Here is a 20350-nt window from a genome sequence, read left to right on the forward strand (position 1 = left end):
CTGAGACCGACATGCTCTTCTTGCTCCCCAGCAGCCTCCACATTACTGTACATATTAACAGTGGAGAAACCCCGACAAACCACCAAACAGAAGATTATCACGCTGCTTAATCTCCTTCCCCTCCCGTTATAACTTCTGTTTAACTGACATAGGACAAACCATGCAGGTGGAGTATGTCTGTGCTGTTCCACTGGAGGCTGTGAGCTGCTGCTGATGTTCATGCTAGCTCAGACCTAATCTGGGTATCTCTACACACTATGTGGATGCATGTTCAGGCTCCAAAGGAAGTCTGTTTTCACAGAAAAACTGGAAAAGTTAAAACCTGCACTCTGGGCAGACAGACTCTCCTGCCCTGGAACAGACAAGGCCATCACTGCAGCAGATATTTAACCATAAACTAGGAGAAACTCAAAGAGCAAAATGTGAATTACCTTGCTGTCTCCCAGGAAACTGTTTTTTATTTTTAATAAAAACATATAGTATGATTCATTCACATGTAAAGTCTTCCTAACAGCACAGGATCCAGCTTAACTCATTTACCACCCCACAGCTTTTGCACTTCTGGGCCAACATCTGAATTTTACAAACACTTCTCACTTTGTCCTCCAAGATTACTGCCCACTGCAGACAAGGAGCCCCACAGTGTGCCCGAAGCCCTTCTCATGCTCTAGGGGCAAACACTCAAGTTGTCTGGAAAAAGGATCGGCATCCCCTTTGAAAGGTATCTCCAGCCCCAAAAGCGTGGGGTTGGAAGACATTTAAGTGCCAATCGCTGATCTGTCACTACTGTAGTAACTTACAAAATCCCTCTTGTCTAGATAAAAGTTTTTATGATTACAGAATGAAAAAGGCAATTGCAACAGCAATCCAGCCACATCAGGCCCAAAGCAAAAGAGTAGGAAGCAAATACTTAGTTTAAGTGTGGCTGTCATCAGGGACTTTACTACTTGGCAGGAGGGAAGCAGTAAGGACAAATGGATATCAGCAACACTAGGAAAGAATCCTGCATCACCAGAACAATTTCAGAAGGCACATGTAGCAAATGCAAGTACACAGGATATGGAGAAACATCCCACAGAAGCATCATTCCTAGGAATGCAAGCACAAAGCACCTGCTTTGCATATGCCGATGTGCCACCTCTGAACAGAGATTTTAAGCAGTGTGTGTACAATACCTCGCCCGTGTTAGGACTGGAGCACAGAATTTTAGCATCCTTCCCACAGCTAAGCAGCAGCTCCGAATCTGCCATACTCCAGGCAATGGCCAATATACCCCTGTGTGAAAAGACAACAACCAAAAGAAGTTTAACGTAAATACAAAATGGTGAGAAATAAAGCATATTTATAAGTTGAGTTTCTGCATTAGCTAAGCATTCCACCTCTCCACTCCTTATGAAAGAATAAATTTTTCAGTGTTATCAGCACTTTATTCAAATAGACGCTTTCTATTTTCTGCATGAAGATGTGTAGCCATTGTATATGAAAATGAAATGCAACAGTCACGTAGGAGAACCCGGACACCAGTGTAACAAAACAGTTTGTTTGCCTGCAGTATCATCAACATACAGTATGCAAACCTGTAGGTAAGGTCGGTGACTACAAAATTTGTCAGCTTCTTTTTATTAGCAGGAGGCTCCAGTCAGCAGAACCACTCGCAGCAGCTTTGGTAGCAGCTGCAACACACACTTACTGCTGTTGTCTCTCCCCTTAAAGCAAGTGGCAGTTTTGGACAATAAGGAAAGTTTCACTAACAACTGAGGAGGGACAAGAATTTAACAAGCTCTTTTCTTGTACCCAAATTTAAGGCATTTAGAGGACCAAGAGGCAAGAGACTGTTTGCATGTGAGGATGTGCTCAGGTGCACCTTCAGGCCATCATCCAGACAAAATCAACTACTACTACTACTGACTCTTTGCACCTCAGCTACCTCCTCTCAAAAAGCACAGAAATAAACAAGCAACTTCAGTGTTCCAGCAGGATGGTGGTTTGCTTTTTTTGGGGGGGGGGGGGGGGGACGACACGACACAGGACGACGACATGACACACAGGCTTGTTCCTCTCAAAGCGGCAGGCCCCAAAAAGGCAAGTCTTTCCGGACACAGGGTTGGCTAGTCAGCAAACCAGCATATAACACTGTCTGCTGCTAGAATCACCTCTTCCAATTCAGTGTGCTCTCACATGGAAGGGAGCAACACGTAAGAAATACAAACGGGGATGCAGTCACCAACTGTGTAAACACCATGGAGCAAGACGTTACGTAAGACTCATACCTAGTATGGCTTTCTAGAACACGAAGTGGTGAGGAGGCAAATCTTAGGTCCCACATCTGAATCACAGGCAACCTGTCATCCTCCGAGGCCAAAACCATCTGGGTAGCAACATCAGGGTGCCATGCCAGGCCCGAGCAGTGCATCTGAGGGAAAACATTGTGCCACAGCATAAAATAACTAAGCAGCACCAAAGGACAAAAGACAACTAGCCTAACAGGCTAAAAGACAACTAGTGCTGCAGGCTTGGGGAGAAGTGGCTGGAGAGCTGCCAGTCAGAGAGGGACCTGGGGGGGTGATTGACAGCCGGCTGAACAGGAGCCAGCAGGGTGCCCAGGTGGCCAAGAAGGCCAATGGCATCCTGGCCTGTGTCAGCAATAGCGTGGCCAGCAGGGACAGGGAAGGGATCTGACCCCTGTACTCGGCACTGGTGAGGCCCCACCTCGATGACTGGGTTCAGTTTTGGTCCCCTCACTACAAAAAGGACATTGAATGACTTGAGCGTGTCCAGAGAAAGGCAACGGAGCTGGTGCAGGGTCTGGAGCACAGGTCTGATGGGGAGCATCTGAGGGAACTGGGGGGGTTTAGTCTGGAGAAGAGGAGGCTGAGGGGAGACCTCCTGGCCCTCTACAGCTCCCTGAAAGGAGGGTGCAGAGAGGGGGGATGAGTCTCTTGAGCCAAGGACCCAGAGCCAGGACAAGAGGGAATGGCCTCCAGCTGCACCAGGGCAGGGTCAGACTGGCTCTGAGGAAGTATTTCTTGGCAGAAGGGGTTGTTGGGCATTGGAATGGGCTGCCCAGGGCAGGGGGGGAGTCCCCATCCCTGGAGGGGTTGAAGACTCAGGTTGACCCAGCGCTGAGGGATCTGGTGGAGTTGGGAACGGTCAGGGTGAGGTTCATGGTTGGACTGGAGGATCCACAACGGCTTTTCCAATCAAGATGTTTTGGGATTCTGTAAATATGTCTACATGCTGTGGCTGTTGTGAGGAAATTTGCAGCTCTGTTTCTGGGGTTATTTCTGACTGCATTCAGACTGGGATACTCTCCTCATTTCCATGAGTGAGGAGACTTTCAGTTAGGTTTCCCAAGGTCCTCTCAAAGAGATGACTTTGTGCTGTCTTTTTTCACAGTCCCATGTTTTGATGTAAGAAGACTGTAAAGCCCTCTCTACAAACCTTCTTCTCTAACATTTTTATTGATATTTTAATAAAAGTTATTGTTAGGCAGAGGTTATTGTCATGTGAACATTGTATCACCAGCCTGCAATCACATCGTGAAGACAGCCTACTGTGCTGCTGTTATGTTAGGCAAGAAATACATAAAACATTGAGAATTACAGTTTATCAGAATAAGAGTGCAGTGACCAAGCAGCTACTTCAGGAGCACCCATCTGTAAATTTTGTTTTGAACTTTTGCTACATCTTCAAAGTTTGTTATAAGCAATATGCCATTTAAAATATACAGAATTATACAAATATGTCACTCTCCACATGTTCAACAGACTTTTTTTCACATTTGCACTGCCTGAGGAGCAGGCATGGTGGTTTTAAGTACACAAGGCAGTGTCCCCTGTAATCGGCTCAACAGCAATGCTCTGTGGTAGGCTCTACCACGGACGCTGCCCTCTCCAAGCTGAGCTGCAGCTTGCTCCCATTTCCACATCCAGACCAGCAGAAGCACAGGCCCTGGGCTCCACCAGCTGTCAGCATCCTGCCAGGGTTCAGCCCTTGTGGTCATCCCACCCCGTGACGCCAAGCACTAAGTCATGACGTCACCTGCTCTAAGAACCTCAATGTGCTCACACAGAGCACGTGAGCATCAACTTCATCTCTCCAGCACACATGGTGTTTCTGACTAGCTGAATGAAAGTCTTTCTGTGGTAGCCCCAAACAGATCAGTAATGGCTTTCTCCAAACTAACATCACTCTGACAGGAAATCTGACTGCCTTGCCTTGCTTCAATGTGCATCTGCTCATTTTAGTTTAAAATGCTGACAATCCCTCTGCATATACTTTTAAGAGAAAGCATTAGATATTTAGGACATCACAGAAAACTGGGCCAGGCAGCAGTATCTTTATGTCATGTAAGAGGCGGTGCTATGATCTGTCCCCACGTGCCAAGAGGTACTCACACCTGTCCACAAGCACCCACGCAGCTGCACCAGAGTTAACTCACCCGGTTATTGTGGTCACTGACTTTGATGATGGGTTCGTTCTTCCTGAGATCCCACACGGTAGCTCGGCCACTCGGGCTGGCAGACGCCAGGATATGCTGGACTTGCCTGTTCCATGCAATGCAGCTGATGTCCTCGAGAGGCTGTCGCACACACAGAAGAGCCTGTCACAACCTCACAACCTTCCCAAATAGAAGACTCAAAAAACCTGCTATTTTCAGGACTTGCTAAATGACAGTTGCAAGGAGACTCATCCCAGGTACTCTGTGTGTTCTGGTTTCCTACGTACCCTGGTTTATGTGTGTTCTGGTTTCCTACGTACCCTGGTTTATAAGCTGCTAGTATTTCTCTGTAATATTTGCATTTTCTGCTTTACCATATAATGCATTAGTTGCTTAAAGAAGACTAAGTACAACTGTCTTCAGTAACAGAAAATTACTCCATAAATGTATATCCGGGTATATGAACTGCCCTTTTGCCTTGGATTATTAGGTTTTGCCTTACAAAAAAAATACGTCTGGTTGGAGGAATTTTGTGGGTTTTTTTAAATTCCCCCCAACTACTTATTTTTAGTCCAAGAATTAAAAGCAGTCCTTGTTGCGCTATTATTTCCAGCTGTCATTAAGCATATGGACCACAAAATTTCCAAGCCTAAAAAATTACTATTAGACATAAAAAAATTCTATTCAGTGATCTTTTAAGGTGTGTCCTCCAAAATGCTCACATGATAGTAAATGACTCAGACTAAACAAAGTATCTAAACTCACAGAGTTTAAACTAAAAAGTTTGAAACTGAAGATTACTGCTCATCCCATTTCCTCACTCTGTTGTCTCCAGATTATCATGCAGTAGTAAACCCATTTTCCAGTAACCACAAACTTCTTGTGCAATTTTGTAACAGCTACAGAAATGTACACGCATCAAAACAACTTCCATCTCCTTCACAAGGCACCAAATACTATTGTTTCTTCCCATGTATCTTTTTTATCTTCCTCCTACTTCCCTCAATCTGCACCCTCACAATCTTCAGATTCACACATGCAGCGGAAGACCAGAAGACATGCAATGGTTATGAATATTTAAAAAGTGGTGTAACCTGAAAGACTTGGCTTGTTATTATTTGTGTCTTGATAAAATGCAACATTTCTCAAAGACTATGGGGATACTTCAGCTTCCCCCAGCCAAATACAATTTTTAAAAAAATTAAAATCCCATCACATGGAGACATGAATCAACTGCTTGTGCAGCCAGCCAAAACCACCAGTCTGTTGTGGATGAACATGGCTGCACATCCAGGGTTGCTGCACAGGAAGTACAGCAAACTACTCCTTCTGTGGACCTTTGCACTTAAAGGCACAGCCAGGAAACTGCACTCCAGGGGCTAGAAAAGCAGCAGCATCTAGTCACCCTCGTATGGAGCTGGGAAAAAAAATAAAAAAAAATAAAAAAAAAAAATCACAAAAGGTTGCAAAATAGTGCTGTCGTGACTGACTTCATTCCAAAAGCACTCACTGAGAGTCACCTACGCTGTCACTCAGACACTTAAGGACACGGATTCCTGCCATACGCTTTTGGTCACAGCCATGTCACTGAAGTGCCAAGGCTTGGACAACAGGCCCAAGCCAGAGTTGACCTACAGATGTGTATTTTATAACTGATAACCATTGTACTATAGGCTATGTGCTAAGTTATAACAAACCACCTCTGCTGATGTAAGAAGTGCTAAGAAGCCTGCACAACAGGTCCTGAGCCAAAGCTGGTAACTTAGTATGTGATCATTAACAAAGTGTGTATGCTCACTAGAGAAAGATGCAGCTTAGGAAGAATATAATTAGTAGTGAGGATGAAATGCTGAGATAATGTACCCAGCTTTCCTTGCTCAGCTTTGTTCAAGGCTGAGAACCCAAGTGTGTGGCCTTGTTAGAAACTCCCTTGGTTCTGCCCCCCAAGCCCTGGCCAGGCTTTGGGTGGAATCCAACAGGAAGATAAAAATCAAATATTTCTGCTCAAAGAAGAGTGCAAGTCTTTCTGACTTTCTGTTTTTCAGTATATAAGGCTGGGCCCACTCACAGCAACTTTGGAAGCCTCACCTACGGGTGGAGGCACCGCATAGGATTTCCCACTTGCCGGGACACGGACTCCAAATCCTCGCTGTAACTGGGGCTGCCCAGCGACTGTGGGGCTGGATGATGGTAATATATGCAAGTGGTGATGGATCTTTCTTAATCACTATTCTCTCTCTCAGGTAGTAATGATTCGATGCATTACCCTATATTTTCCTATTTGTTTGTGTGTATTATTTTGTCTTCTCTTATTGCATGTTTTCTGTATTACTCTGTTACGTTATTTAGTTATCCCCAGGAAAATATGCCTGCTCTTTTTACTCTGGTGTCTGAGTTTAACTGATATCCTTAGTCAGCAAACATCACAAAGAGTTACAAAAATTAAGTACCAATAGGTGGCCTATTTTTGTTGGCCTTTGGGAAAGCCACTGGAGAACAACATGCAGGAACATGTTTTTCTTTATTTTGATACGGAGAGATCTGTTGTACCACCCCTTAAGGACTGCATTTAACATTGCCAGAAATGTAGCTCATGGCTAACTACAATTAACTGCTACCAGAGTTAGACTTCAATGGGTTTTTTTTCCATTCCCCCCAACTTGAGACAGCTTTAGAACTGTAGATTTCAATGAGCTCTCAACTTAAGTGACATGCATATTTTTTACTAGTCTGCTCTGCAGTATTTAACAAATACAAATCTGGTACCTGTGTCTTCACTCCTGGTGTCATTGGCGTGGCAAAGTTGTTCAAGTCCCAGATATAGATTTCAGACTCATTAGCACCAGAGGCCACCAGATTAGTCTGTAAGACACATTAATAGACATTAAGAGTATTTTCAGCATCAGCTTACAGTTTTAGCTGCTGGGAGGCATCAGATTCACAGAACTGTGCCAGTTTCTCCTATCAACTCAGCACATAGCCTTTGGCTCACACAGAGGAGCTTCAGAAGAAAAGGAAGTTTTTATGAGATTGAAAGCAAGACCAAGTTAATTAAAAAAAATCCATACGGCGCACTAGCCTGGCACATACCAAGAGAAAAATTCCTGTTTTGTGGAGCATTCTTCCACTGCACAGCAAACACCCACGAGCAGGCTGCAGGGGCACAGCCACAGGCAGGTGAGTGGACAGCAGTGACACTTCTGGGAGGGAGCAGATGAAGAAGTGCTGCAGAGCAGACAATGACACACAGGGTCGGCTGGAAGGAGCATGGTGTTTGTGCCTCCAGCAGCAGAGGGCACCTGGCCCCCAGTGAGTGCAATCATCCAGAGCAATCCTGCATCTGGGATGCAAAAGCCCTGGCAAGGTGACACAAGCCGAAGGCACCAAGCACCCTTTGATCACATCCAGCAGCCAGAGACAAGCAAGTCCCAACTTTGTAACAGGCAGGAAGGGAAAGGAAACTATTCAGAGAGGACACAATGAACACAGGGTGGCCTTGCTGAAAGCAAGTGTGTAGGGACAGAAGTGCTATTTAGGAAACAAATTCAACCGAATTCTCACACAGCTGGTGAGTATCTAGAAGGAAGTAAACGTTCATTAGTGACGGAGGAAAGCTTGTTGGTTTTGAGAGCTCTTCTCCTAAAGAGGCCATGTCACTGTGTTTCCTGTTCTGTCTCCTCTTTGCGACTAACAATACTTACAGGTCTTGAAGACGGATCCTACCCAACGCCCAAAGGAGATACCTAAAATCTGATGTCACCAGAAACATAAGAGCATGTAAATACTCCCTGTGTGATGAGAACAACACTGGCACAGTATGTGGGAGCTAAAAAGGAGACTGGATAAAACCACCACAGGAGACCACCTCTACTTTACATGTAAGCTGAGCTAAAATGACCCACTAAATTGACAACATAAACTGGTGAGGGGGAAGGAATGAACCAGACACCTTAAACTCTTTTATTCCCCATCTGAAATACCTTCAAGGAATTTTTTTAAATCACAGCAACTTGAGCATAAAAATACACACTGCATCAAGCTACACAAAGACCATACACTGAAATACTGTAAAAGCCAAGTGCTCTGTCTCCTGGTGCAGTGTTCAGATTACAGTGGGGGTTCACCAAAGAATAATACTACAAAAACTGGTCTGTGATATCAGACAGACCCTTTCTCTGGGTATGGTTTTTATACTTCTGCACCCCAGTAACAGGGTTCTTCCTATTAAATACAGACACTCAAACAGCAAATTTAGTTAACGCTTTTCAGGAGAGGCAAAAGGGACAGAAACATTGCAGGTTACAAGTTAAGACAGGCCACTCATCAATGACAGTATGTGATGAAGAACAGCAGAAAACAGACCTGGAACATGTTGACATCGAGTGCTCTTACTGGTCCTGTGTGCTTGTCTTTCTGGGCAATTATTACTTCAGCATCTCCAGCTATGATTTTATCTGGGTCGTAAAGAATGACATTTCCGTTTTCACCCCCAGCAATCAGGACTCCAGAGACTCTCTCCCCTGAGGTCATGCTGTGCGGCCCCCAGATCAGCTTGTGGTACCTGTAATACACAGAAGTCCCCAGGATAGTCTCTCTACAACCATACACCACCAGCTCCACACACACCGATGCACCTCATTTTGCTCACCCCAGCTAAAGCCTCCAGACCACTTCCAACAGACAGAGCAGACACATCAGAGAAAAGCACTGCCCACATTTCTCCTTAAGGATGAGTTTCTGCACTTTAAACTCTTGTCAGAAAGACAACATGTCCCTGTTCTGCTCGTTATTAAGATGAAAGGTCACAACATGTGCAACTGGTAACCTGGTGACCGATAACATCTCTCATCTCCTGGCCGCAAAATCGGGTAAGTGCTCCCAACTGAGCCCAATTTTGAGCTCACCTTTGCAAAACAATATAAGTAAAGGACTGTAAGCCCATCCAACCGCAGCCTGGAGGTAAACCTCTGCTGTTTGTGAGCAGCTCTTCGTACAAGAGAGGAAAAAGGTAGAACTAGAAAAATTCCAAATCCATTTCCATACCTGTGTTTCTGGATGAGCAACTGTTTAATCTGCTGTACTGGAGGCTCAGCAAGTAGTTCGTTCACATCACAGACACTTGTCTCTTGGACCACAATCTATTTTCCAGGCTAAATCAAGAGGAATTATACCTACTTCCAGAAACGAAGTATTTTCATACCACTGTGTCCATCCACAAATAGCCAGATATCCTTCAACCCAGTGAACTTGCTGCATAAGCAAAACAGCATTCCTGTGTATTCAGCCAAACAAAGAATGAATTTCTTCTACATAAAATGACACGCTGTCATGTATCAGCTCTTAGGCAAGCAGAAAGCAAACCCATATTGGCTGAAAGGTGTGAAGGAGTTACTTTAGCATTCACTGTGTTATTACTAATATTTTCATTATTTCTGGACAACCTTCAAGGAATTTCTTTAAATCACAGCAACTTGAACATAAAATACATACTGCATCAAGCTACACAAAGAGTCTACACTGGGTGAGAAATACTGTAAAAGCCAAGTGCTCTGTCTCCTAGTGCAGTGTTCAGATTAGTGGGGATTCACTGAAGAATGATACTACAAACAGAAACTGGTCTGTGATATCAGACAGACCCTTTCCCTGGGCATGATTGCTTCTGCATCTAACTATGCAATGTTACGAGAAATGGAGTGACTCACAGGGTTGTTTGGGCACTAGTATTACACCACCAGCAAGATTCAACAGGACTTAAGATAACCCAAAATGAAGGCAGAAAACAGTCAAGAATGAAAATCAGAGTTAACCATGCATACCTTCCTCTTGCCCTTTTTTTTTTTTTTTTTCCAAGATAAAGTATGGCTCTGTAAAAGCAGTGCAAAACTTTCTTTGGAGGACAATTAACAAAGCTTGTTGCAGGACTTATCTTTTGTGGGTTTAATTACCCAGACATTTTAATTTGCTGCAAACCAAAATAAAACCTGCGGTATGCTGGGGCATTTATTGTTATCTTTAATAAAAAACAAACAAACAAAATCTACCTCCTTTGGAATGTATTTTCTGAAGCAAAGTCAAATTCTTGTGTTGCTCACCAAGGGAAGTACAAGATTCAAAGGAGCACCACATCCTCGTTATAATGAGTGGTTTTTGAATTCAGTAAACAAATGCCACTTGGCAAGCCCTGAAAAATTTCAGTCACGATGACAACAAGGTAAAACAAGGAAATTGTAAAAGATCAAACACCTCATCATGCTCTCAGCAGGACACGTTAACATCAGCTTTGCTCACAGTGCAGGGCATTAAACAGAGACAGTGGCTGTTTCTCACAAGCCCTGCGTACTAAAACACGGACAACTGCAGGGCACAGATCGCAAGCTGCCTGCCAGCACGACTGCTCTGCCAGTCCACAGGTCATTACAGCAAACCTGACATGGCACAAAGCCAGCAGCCTAACACCTTGTACTTCCTCCTGCAAAAGCTACTGCAACTGTTCTTCACCAAAATCAGAAGAGCATTCCTAAGCAGTGTCACAGTGCTGTTGAGTGCAAACACACACAGTTTCAATCCTCTCAAGTTGTTTAGAGGCAACACAACCTCTAGGAAGCCAGCAAATGGCATCTGGTTAATAACTTTAGGAAAGCATTGTAAAGCTGTAACTTCAAGACCTAAAGGACCTACAACACATAGTGAAGACTCAAATCCAAATAATTTCTACTTGTGGCGGAGGTGGTGGTAATTGCTTCTCTAGAAGTGTCAGATTCTCAATGGAACATACCCCTGAAATGTTGTAATTGCCCCCACCTCCAGTCATGTTGTTTCAGGTCACCAGGGTGAAAAGTGGTTCTGATGATGCTGTAGCTGGTATGAAAAAAATCATGGATCCAATGCAATGGCAACAAAAATTTTCACCTCTTCCTCTACCCACAGCAACATCCCACACTTACATCTATGTTTTTTCAGCTCACCCACAACGAGCAGCAGCCACTGGACCAGACACCAGAGAGCCACTACAAATGTTGCCGAGATGGAAACCAGACGATTTGATGCTTCTTTGGACAAGCACACAGTAAGGAACTAAGAATTAAACGGAGTCATGCAGTTGGGAACTGGGCTTCCCAGCTGTGGGGTGAGGTATGATAGTACACACACAACACGACCCAGTTTAGCTCTGTTACAGGACTCTCCCTGAAACACCTAAATGCAAACAGGACAGGGTAATGTGAAAAGCTGACTGCATTTTCAAAATTTCACATTTCCTTCTGTTCTCTGGAGAAGCTCCCCAAGATAAATTGTCTGCACGCATACTCAAACCTACAAGTCAATGACAGATTTTTTAGATTTATGTCAGAGCATGAGTTTCTTGCGACTCCTCAGAGTCCAAGCTCACTGCCTTCACAATGACACCTCGCTGTCCCACAACATCAGTGGCACTTGCGCCTTCATCCGTCAGTGCTGAATTTCTGCTCCTCTCCTTAACAACTGCAGATAAACCTCAGGAAGTGGCCTTTCCACACACACCATGTGCAACACTTCCACAGCCGTTACTTTTCCCTCACGACCTCACTGTTTACCTGTGAGAGGAGGAGAAGGTGGCGCAAGACTTCATATTCAGTGAAGGGTCTGATAAGTCCAACTCAAATATTTCTAGAGAAGCACTTGTACTGAAGGTTGCATCCAGCTGCTGAGCTGATGTACCTGCAAAGAAGCATGCCTGGCAGTGAGAAAGCCATGATATACAGAAGAGCAACTGCAAAAGTAACACAAGGAGGGGCATAAAAACATCATCCGTGCAAAAAGGACCTCAAGACAGGGTAAGGTTTCTGTTATTTAGATGTAGTTCTACATAACTCTCCTCCCCATGATTCCCCCTTCAGGGGTTTCTTAACCAATATGAACAGGCAAAGCTTTGGGCAAGACGACGTACAGAAAGTGATCAAAGTTACAAACAAGCAGCAAGGGAAAGTGAACCAGTGGTCAGGATTGCTGTCACCCTACCCCAGCAGAAAGAAAAGGATGCCTGCTGTCATCTGCAGAACGCAAAGCGTGTTTTCACACACAGCACAACTGGAGATCTCCACTAAAGGCACTGCACTGCTCCAGCCTTCAGAACAAGAAATAACTCCTACAATTTCCACAGAACCCCAGAATTATCTCAGTTGGAAAAGCTCTTGAAGCTCCCCCAGTCCAATCATTAACCTCACCCTGACCATTGCCAACTCCACCAGAGCCCTCAGCGCTGAGTCACCCCGACTCTTCAACCCCTCCAGATATGGGGACTCCCCCCCTGCTCTGGGCAGCCCAAAATTATGACTGCTTCATGTCAGCCACCACACACAGACCCAGGCCTGCTAGCACACACTTCCCAGAAACTCACCTGTGGCCAGGTAAATGGGATGCTGCTGGGCAGGGCTCCAGGCCTGCATTGCAGTACGATCAACTTCTTTCAGCTTCATTTTGCTAAAAAATAAACCCAAGAAAAGTAATGCTTAAATGGACCACGGGGAGACTGCGCTTCCACGGATTCAGCGGCTGCACTGGGACTTAGCAAAAGCTGCCAGGGGCATCGTTTTCCTAAAGAAATCCCACAGATGGATGGACACCTAAGCCATCCTTTCCAGAGCAGACCAAGGGGGGAAGGAGAGGAATAATTCTCTGTTGGCAGAATAACATCGACACTTAAAGGAAATTGATAGCTGCTGAAGCAACCATAAAACAGGACAACATGAGCAAAGCTTCACCTGCTCTGAAAAAACATCTCCTAGCTGCATCGCGGCACACATCGGGTACCCTACGGCAGCTTCCAGCCTTAACCCACGAGACAAACCCACCCTCGAGAAACCCCTCGTTAGACCCCTGCCGCCAAACACCCTCCGCAAACAGCCAGATCAGAGAACGGAAAACGGTTCAAGAGCCTCCACCGTCTCCTTTTTGGGTCTTTTTTTTTCAACACCCTGGGGCTCCCCCGCCTCGGAAACACCGTGTGCGGCCAGCGTCCACCGGCCGCCTCGCCAACCAGCGCCTACGCCCCGTTTCCAACAGGAACTGAAGGAAAAAAGGTGTTAAACGAGGGTTTCCCTACCCCCCACCTCACCTCCGTGTCTCCGTCCCGTTCCAACGTGGCAGCCGCGTCCCCGCCTCCCGCTCGCCGCCGGTTTCCGGGCGCGCCCCGCGTCTTCCGGGCGGCGGCGAGCAGGGCTCCACCTTTCCCTGCGCGGGAAGCGAAGGGGTGGGGGCACGATTCGGGGATGAGTGGGAGTGGGCAGCGTCCTCCTCCTTCGGGGTCTCCTCGGGGTTTCTCGTGGCAGGAGCAGCGATCAGCCCTAGGGAAGAGGGACACAGGCATTAAGGGGCAGCCGCCCCGCTGAGGTTTAGGGGAATGGAGAGAAAGCGGCGGGGGTACGTGTGCGGGGTGTCTGGAGCCGCCTGTCCTCCTCAGCTCAACGACAATAATCACGGCGCCATCATGATGTGAACAGCAGTGAGGATCATCATCGGACAGCGGCCAGACCCACGAGCGGCGGTGGGGCGGGGGGATGCGGGCACCCACAGGCGTGAGGTAAAGGGCTCAGCCGCCGCGCCCCGACGGCTTCCACAGCCCGGCTCGGGGGGCGCTTCGGGACGCGGCCCCCGCACCCACCTCTCAGAGCACAGCCCCGCCGCTACCGCCTCCCGTCGTCAGACTCCGCTGCCTCTCAGTAGCGGGCAGACACTGCGCCTGCGGCGGGCGCTGCCCCAGCCCCATGCTGCGGCTGCAGGTCCCGCCCGGGCGAGGCTGAGGGCCGGCGGGCAGCGGCCCCACCGCCACGCACTGTCCGGCCGCCACCAGCGCCCCTCACCGCGCGGCGGGAGGGACAAACCTATGTGCCCGCCCCTTCTATATGTAGAGGCTGGGAGCGCTGCTCCATTGGCTGCGAGGATCGCCGCTTGTCATTGGCTGCTTCTTCCCCTATCGCTGCTAGCGGTCGGCTAGATTCCCTGCCCGTTCCCGTCGCGCTTCTCTGCTTACGTCACCGAGGCGGAAGTGCAGCGCTGCCGCGAGGCCATGGACGGCCGCCGCGACCAATGAGGAAGTAGTTTCTAACGGGAAGGCCCGAGAGTGGCGGCTCGCGAGCCAATGAGAAGGGAAGAATCTTGGCGAGAGGGCAGCGGCAGCCAATAGGCGAGCGCAGTTCTGGGGCGGGGCGTGGCGGCGGGCCTTGGCGGAGGCTGAGGAACAGCCATGACTCGGAGCTGCTCGGCCCTGGGCTGTACCGCCCGTGATAACGGGCGGAGCCGGGAGCGCGGAATCTCCTTCCACCAGTGAGTGTGGCCGACGCCCCGCACCGCCCCCCCTGCCCAGCCGCGCGCCTCCCGCTCCCTTCTCTCCGCAGGTTCCCAGTGGACGCCGCGCAGCGCCGCGAGTGGATCCGCGCCGTGAACCGCGTGGACCCGCGGAGCCGCCGGGCGTGGCGGCCGGGCCCCGGGGCCATCCTCTGCTCGCGGCACTTCGCCGACACCGACTTCGAGCGCTACGGGCTGCGGCGGAAGCTGCGGCGGGGGGCTGTGCCCTCCCGCTTCTCCCACCCGGTGCGTGCGGAGATCGGCCTCGCTCCGCTAGACACCCCCCCACCCCCCCCCTCGGCCGGGCCGCGCCGCGCCGGTGTGCGGTGACCGTCTGCTCCCGCCCCCCCTTCTCTCTTCCCCACCAGGAGCCGCTTGGGGCCGGCCGGAGGAGCGGCCCTCTCGGCCGGGCGCTGAAGCAGCCTCTCGCGAGCCCCCCTGCCGGGGACCACAACTACAGTCTCAAGGGACAGCGGACGGCGGGCGGGGAGGCGCGGCCGGTGCCGGAGGCCTCGCAGCAGCAGCAGGTCCCTGCGGCCGGGCCATGCTCCTCCGCCGCCCGCCGGCCCAGAACGGTGGCGACCTTCCTCCGGGAGCTGGCGGACAAGCAGCAGCTTTCTGAGGAAACCGTGAGTTTGCTGCAGGCCCAGTTTTCAGGTACTGCTGGGGGCGGTTGCTAAGGCAGAGAGCTTCGGGGTGCGTGCTCCCTCACCCCGGTTTTATGTACTTGTTTGACTTCACGGTATACAGAACCCCTCATTCCTAGGTCCAGGGCTACAGTGCAAAGGTTGTGCGATTTGTAGCTCTGAGACACAACAGCCAGTTTGGAAAAGAATTTAAATCTCCTTGAAAAAACTCAATTACTTGTGGCTGGTTATGGTGCTCAGGTCAGACCAAGGCTGGTAAACCAAACTGCCACCGTTCAGAAAAATTAAGAACTTAACTTAAAGAAAAACTTAAGAAAATATTCCCCTTGTCTTTTGTGCTGTCCAGAAGTAAGCTGTGTTCACATGAGTAACAGAACCCAAAGAAGCCATTTCAAATTGCAGGCTCAACCATAAGTTAATGGCTTCTCTCCTGTTACATCAATTTTTAAGCAGAACCCACATCTAAAACACAGTCTTTACTCAAAACTGTGGAATAACATCAGATAGGAAAATATGGTAGTGTTGAACAGTCATAACATTGCTGAGCTGTACGCTTCATGCAACTCAGGACTGTGATTCCAGAGCCCACCCTCTTGTTTGTATTCTGCAATGTGTTTGTATTATGCATCCCTCTGTTAACACCTATTTATTTGCTTCACTAAAACTGACCTCCTTTTTTTTTAAGCAGATTTGCCTTGCGAGTTGCACAGGTGGAGGCAGATGACAGAATATTCACCAGAAATGAAGCAATTTGCTTGTTTTCTACACCTCTACCATGTTAAGGCCTATGATTATCTACAGAAGATTTTTCCCCTCCCTCATCCTTACAGCCTGACAAAGCAAGTTTTTATTCATTCATTTTTAACTATGCATGTAAAAATTCGTGTAATGCATTCAACATTAGTAGTTTTTCCCTGCTTTGTTTTAGTAACAGAAGCAGAGTGGGAAGCAAATGTTAAGAAATACTGTTACGGTATATGTGGGTCACAGCATGAGAATAATACATTCCTCACAGTAACAATTTTAGAGTGAGAATGGAGTTTGTCAAGTACTGCCAGCTTTTTTTGAAAAAAGCTACATTTCTGGGCCTCAGTTGCTGTAGGGTCTCTGTGTTTTACTGTTTGCTGGGGAGGCAGGAGGAATATAGAAAAGCAGAGGGGCTTTAACCTACTGGCACATGGCCTTGCGCTGTGTGGAGCAGACTTGTGAGAGGAGAGGGGTGAGACAAATAGTGGAAGGAAGGGCAAATACAAGTAAGGTCATCTAAAGAGCAGTAGCAGGAAGGCAGGGTTAAGGGAGCACCTGCAGTACTCCAGCAGCAGCCTAAATCAGAGGAGAGAGGGGCAGAAATAAGAAGCAGTAGAGGAAATGAAAACCAATAGGACTACACATGGAAAACTTTGGGGCTGTTTTCTGGGAAAGGGAGAAGTCAAGAAGGGAACAGGAGAACGTGAAGGACTGCATAAAGCAGAGAAGAGCTTTGGTTATTCTCACCTTGCCTCACAAGGACTCTCAGCAAGTGTATGCTTCAGAGTTATGGAAGGGAGATACTTCTGTATCACACAACTCAATTGTGTCACTGCAAGTAGTTATATAGACTCAGAATTTACTACCTGCAGCACTATCAGACCCATTAACAAGGACTGAAGTTGTAACAGCACACAGAAGCTGAAGTCACACACACACACCCCCGCCAGGTTTTGAGTCTCAGAACTCCTGTAGTGTAGTTGGAGGATGCCCAACATAGACCCGCTGTCCGTGCCAGCCTGTGGGGTCTTCACACAGCTTCTTCCAAAGGACCTGCTCAAAGAGATGCAAGAAGGTAGTGGATGGACAGTAGCATTCCTCATGGGCTGCCAAGGCTTTCACATCTTCTAAACTGGATTATGATGTGCAGGGCAGAAAAAGCCACTTGGGAAGGAGAGCAGTCTTGTGTTGCTGGCCCTCTGTGTAGTCTGATTTGCACTTCTGTGTTTGGTTTAATCCTTTCTCCTCTTGTCATTAAGAGATAGGAAGCTTGGTTTCCCATCACTCAGGTGTGAGAAACTCAGACTATGCGTTAAGAAAGGCAGGGCTGCTTGCTTTATACTCTTGTGTCTTAGCCTGCTCTGCAGCTCCAGACAAGTCTGACCACAGGCTAAGTGGTAAAAGGTGCTGACTTGCTTCAGTTTTCTCAGAATCACATCTAATTGTATCCTCCCTTTTTTCCCAGTTGGCTCTCTAATGATGAGGCTGCTGCAGGCTTCAGCAATGACATTTTTCTCCGCCTTCAGGAAAAGGTGGAGAGAGGGGAACAGGCCTACCGCTACTGTGCCCTGATGGTACAGGACATGTCCCTGCAGAAGCAGCAGGAGTGGGACCCACACACCCAGTGCCCGACAGGCTTTATTGACCTGGGAGCAGGTGCACTCGATGCTGATGAAACTCCACTGGCCTTGGAAGCCATAATCCTCATGGCAGTTGGCATTTGGAGTCCTTGGACAGCTCCACTTGGCTACTTCTTTGTGAACAGCACAACCGGCCACTTCCTTGCTCAGCTGCTTCGTCACACCATTAATAAGCTGAACAACATCGGCATTGTGGTGCTGGCCGTGACGTCAGGTGCCACCGGTTGCGGTGCCGAGACTGCCAGAGCTCTGGGGATCAGGATAGATCCTGAAAGGATTCAGTGCACATTCCAGCATCCGCCTGGCTCTGCTCACAGCATTACATACTTCTTTGACATCTGCCACACGCTCCAGCTGATACGGAATGCTCTGCAGTGCTTCCAGAAGATAGAGTGGCTCAGCGACACTGCGCAGTGGCAGCATGTGGTGGAGCTGGCGGCTTTGCAGGAGTGGAGGGTGTTAGAGCCACACAGTTCCAAGTCAGGTAAACCTGGGAATAAGGAGAGTTACCACCTGAAGACTAACCTTGCTACCCTGTTGTTCAGTGAGGGTGCTGCTGATGCACTGGAACATCTCCAGAAGCTGGGCCTGGCCTCGTTCCAGAACTGCAGCGGTACCATCAAGTTTGTGCGCTTGATAAGCCAGCTGTGTGATGTATTTCATAGCAGAGGTTCCTGGAGAAGGGGACTGAAGGGGCCTTTGCTAGCTGGAAATTACACCAAAATAAACCACCTCTTTAACGAAGCCAAGAGCTTTTTTACCACCTTAACGGACTCCATGGGGAGATACATTATTAAGAGCAAACGCAAACTAGGATTTCTGAGTTTCTTGCTCAACGCCAAAAGCCTCAAGTGGCTTTACACCAACTATGTGTGTCCAGAAGATGCTCCTTCCCGCCACCTCCTGACCTACGCCCTCAGCCTAGACCCACTAGAGCTGTTTCTCAGGGCCCTCCAGCAAGCCTGCAACAGCAGCGGGACCCCCACCTGCACCATGTTCCAGGCTGCATATCACAAACTGCTGGCCAGCTGCAGCCTGGCACCAGCCTCACCCCACAGCTGTGGCTCAGGCGGCACAAGCTCCTGGGACGTTGCTCTGGCTCGTAGGAGAGATCTGAGCCTCGGCAGCGTGCGTGCTCAGTATAACCCAGCTGGCGGGAGGACCCCATCCCAGTACCCCTATTGTGCTGGCCTGCTCTTGCGCAGCTCCGTGCTGAGTAACGCGCTGACAGACCTCTCGCTGCATGCGTGGAGTGTTGCCTGTGCCGCGGGCTTTGTTGCTGAGCAATTAGCCTCCGATTTGCAATGTGAGGCTTGTCTTGCTTCCCTTTTTGAGTTAGATGAGAGCAGGCTGAGGTGCAGGTCTGTGCTCTACATAAAAAAGTTTGGTGGAGTGACTCTGCCCTCGGCAAGTGTGCACCACATCACAAGCATTTCGGAACAAGTCCTAAACCAGTGTGACAAAGTAGGAGATGTCAACAAAGACACTAAGCTGTGGCATTTGTCTCTAGAACAGAAAGTCTTCCAGGAGCTTCTGGGAGAAAGTCCCCTCTTCCCCACCCTCATGAACCATTTGTTTGATGGGGAGTTTTGCATCAACAACCACTACACGATCTTGGTAAAGAAAATAACACGATGTTACTTAAACATCAGAACAAACCATGCCAAACACCTGAACTTGACCAACCACTGTGGAAAGCACAGAATGAAGAGACTGAAGGGAAAACATGGGTTTCCATCACCGCTGGGTAGCTGTCAGTCAAGCCAAACCCACCAAGGATGGTTGGCCCCTGCTGAGATTCAGTGATGGCCTGATTAGGCAACACACACAAGGAAATTATGTGTTTTCCCATGATTTGGCCAGCAAAACTAGTGTTGGTAAGCAGCAATGTGTTGGGCTGCTGCAAACAATCCTATCAGAGCTTCACTGCGCAAAGCAAGGGAGTTCATCTGATCCTGTGTTCTGTCCTGCAAAGCAGTCACATATTTCATGAGACACACATGGCAGTCAGGATGAGCAACAGTTGCTCAGGATGTCTGGGGAAGGGTTAGGGGACACTCTACAATGTCCTCTGGAGATGCTGGGTGGCTTAGTGCTGCGAGTGCTCTTGCCAGGAGAAAATTAATGCGTCTTCCACATGGTTGGGGGGCATGCATGTGTACTGGCACTTTGTTGTCACCAAAGCAGATATGCTTTCAAAAAGCTGTAGGTAAGAAAGCTTGCAGAACTTTTACTTAAAAAGGAAAATAAAGTCACAAAAACAGCACTCAAGTTGTATGCAAGCTCTAATCTCCAACACGTCTCATCAAACACCTAACAGGCAGTGTAAGTCTAGATCCCTTGGGGGGCGAGTACAGTATCAACCTGCACCCTAAGGCTCCACATTTGACAAGTGAGGTAATTGACCCATGGCTGTTGTCCATGAAATCCCAGTGCAGTGCTGAGGCTGCAACCGGGCTGTTGGGTCCAGCAGCACCCATGGGCACTGACACCCTCCTCTCAGGGCAGGAGCCCCATTTTGGGTGCTGTTACATAGCCCCATCAGGTCACCCATG

The 20350-nt window shown here is 48.3% G+C and overlaps 2 protein-coding genes across 9 annotated transcripts in view; one reads left to right on the top strand and one right to left on the bottom strand.

The window, feature by feature from the left end:
* SEC31A (SEC31 homolog A, COPII coat complex component) overlaps positions 1-14313 on the bottom strand; it is a 47674-nt gene extending 33361 nt beyond the window's left edge. For 3 of the 6 annotated variants that reach the window (XM_074904913.1, XM_074904909.1, XM_074904908.1), the window contains exons 1-9: positions 14079-14312; positions 13533-13761; positions 12816-12898; positions 12013-12136; positions 8804-9002; positions 7208-7303; positions 4442-4582; positions 2271-2413; positions 1176-1275 (exon numbers count right to left, since the gene is read on the bottom strand). In XM_074904913.1, coding sequence (XP_074761014.1) covers positions 1176-1275; positions 2271-2413; positions 4442-4582; positions 7208-7303; positions 8804-9002; positions 12013-12136; positions 12816-12894 — 882 coding nt within the window. In that variant the 5' untranslated portion in view covers positions 12895-12898; positions 13533-13761; positions 14079-14312. Of the gene's footprint in view, positions 1-1175; positions 1276-2270; positions 2414-4441; positions 4583-7207; positions 7304-8803; positions 9003-12012; positions 12137-12815; positions 12899-13532; positions 13762-14078 lie in introns of all 6 variants that reach the window. The other 3 variants (XM_074904911.1, XM_074904910.1, XM_074904912.1) reach the window with 2 other exon arrangements.
* On the top strand, positions 13781-20080 carry THAP9 (THAP domain containing 9). 3 transcript variants are annotated; one of them, XM_074904917.1, is made up of 5 exons: positions 13781-13997; positions 14812-15007; positions 15130-15418; positions 16094-16247; positions 17621-20080. In XM_074904917.1, the coding sequence occupies exons 1-5, from the start codon at positions 13975-13977 to the stop codon at positions 19599-19601; spliced, it is 2643 nt and encodes an 880-aa protein (XP_074761018.1). In that variant the 5' UTR covers positions 13781-13974; the 3' UTR covers positions 19602-20080. The 3 variants fall into 3 exon arrangements, with proteins under 3 accessions (XP_074761018.1, XP_074761016.1, XP_074761017.1); XM_074904915.1 differs by lacking the exon at positions 13781-13997 and adding an exon at positions 14629-14740; XM_074904916.1 differs by lacking the exon at positions 13781-13997 and adding an exon at positions 14629-14740 and having other exon boundaries at positions 16097-16247; positions 17621-20078.
* The last annotated feature ends 270 nt before the right edge of the window (positions 20081-20350 follow it).

The sequence above is a fragment of the Athene noctua genome, chromosome 4 (genome assembly GCF_965140245.1).
Source record: "Athene noctua chromosome 4, bAthNoc1.hap1.1, whole genome shotgun sequence".
NCBI classification, from domain to species: domain Eukaryota; kingdom Metazoa; phylum Chordata; class Aves; order Strigiformes; family Strigidae; genus Athene; species Athene noctua.

Bases quoted from the DNA above. Each gene is read 5' to 3' on its own strand.
- THAP9 (XM_074904915.1), top strand. From the start codon at position 14,661: ATGACTCGGAGCTGCTCGGCCCTGGGCTGTACCGCCCGTGATAACGGG. The intron at 15,008-15,129 runs GTGCGTGCGGAG...CTTCCCCACCAG, and splicing joins CCTCCCGCTTCTCCCACCCG to GAGCCGCTTGGGGCCGGCCG. The intron at 15,419-16,093 runs GTACTGCTGGGG...TTTTTTTTTAAG, and splicing joins GCTGCAGGCCCAGTTTTCAG to CAGATTTGCCTTGCGAGTTG.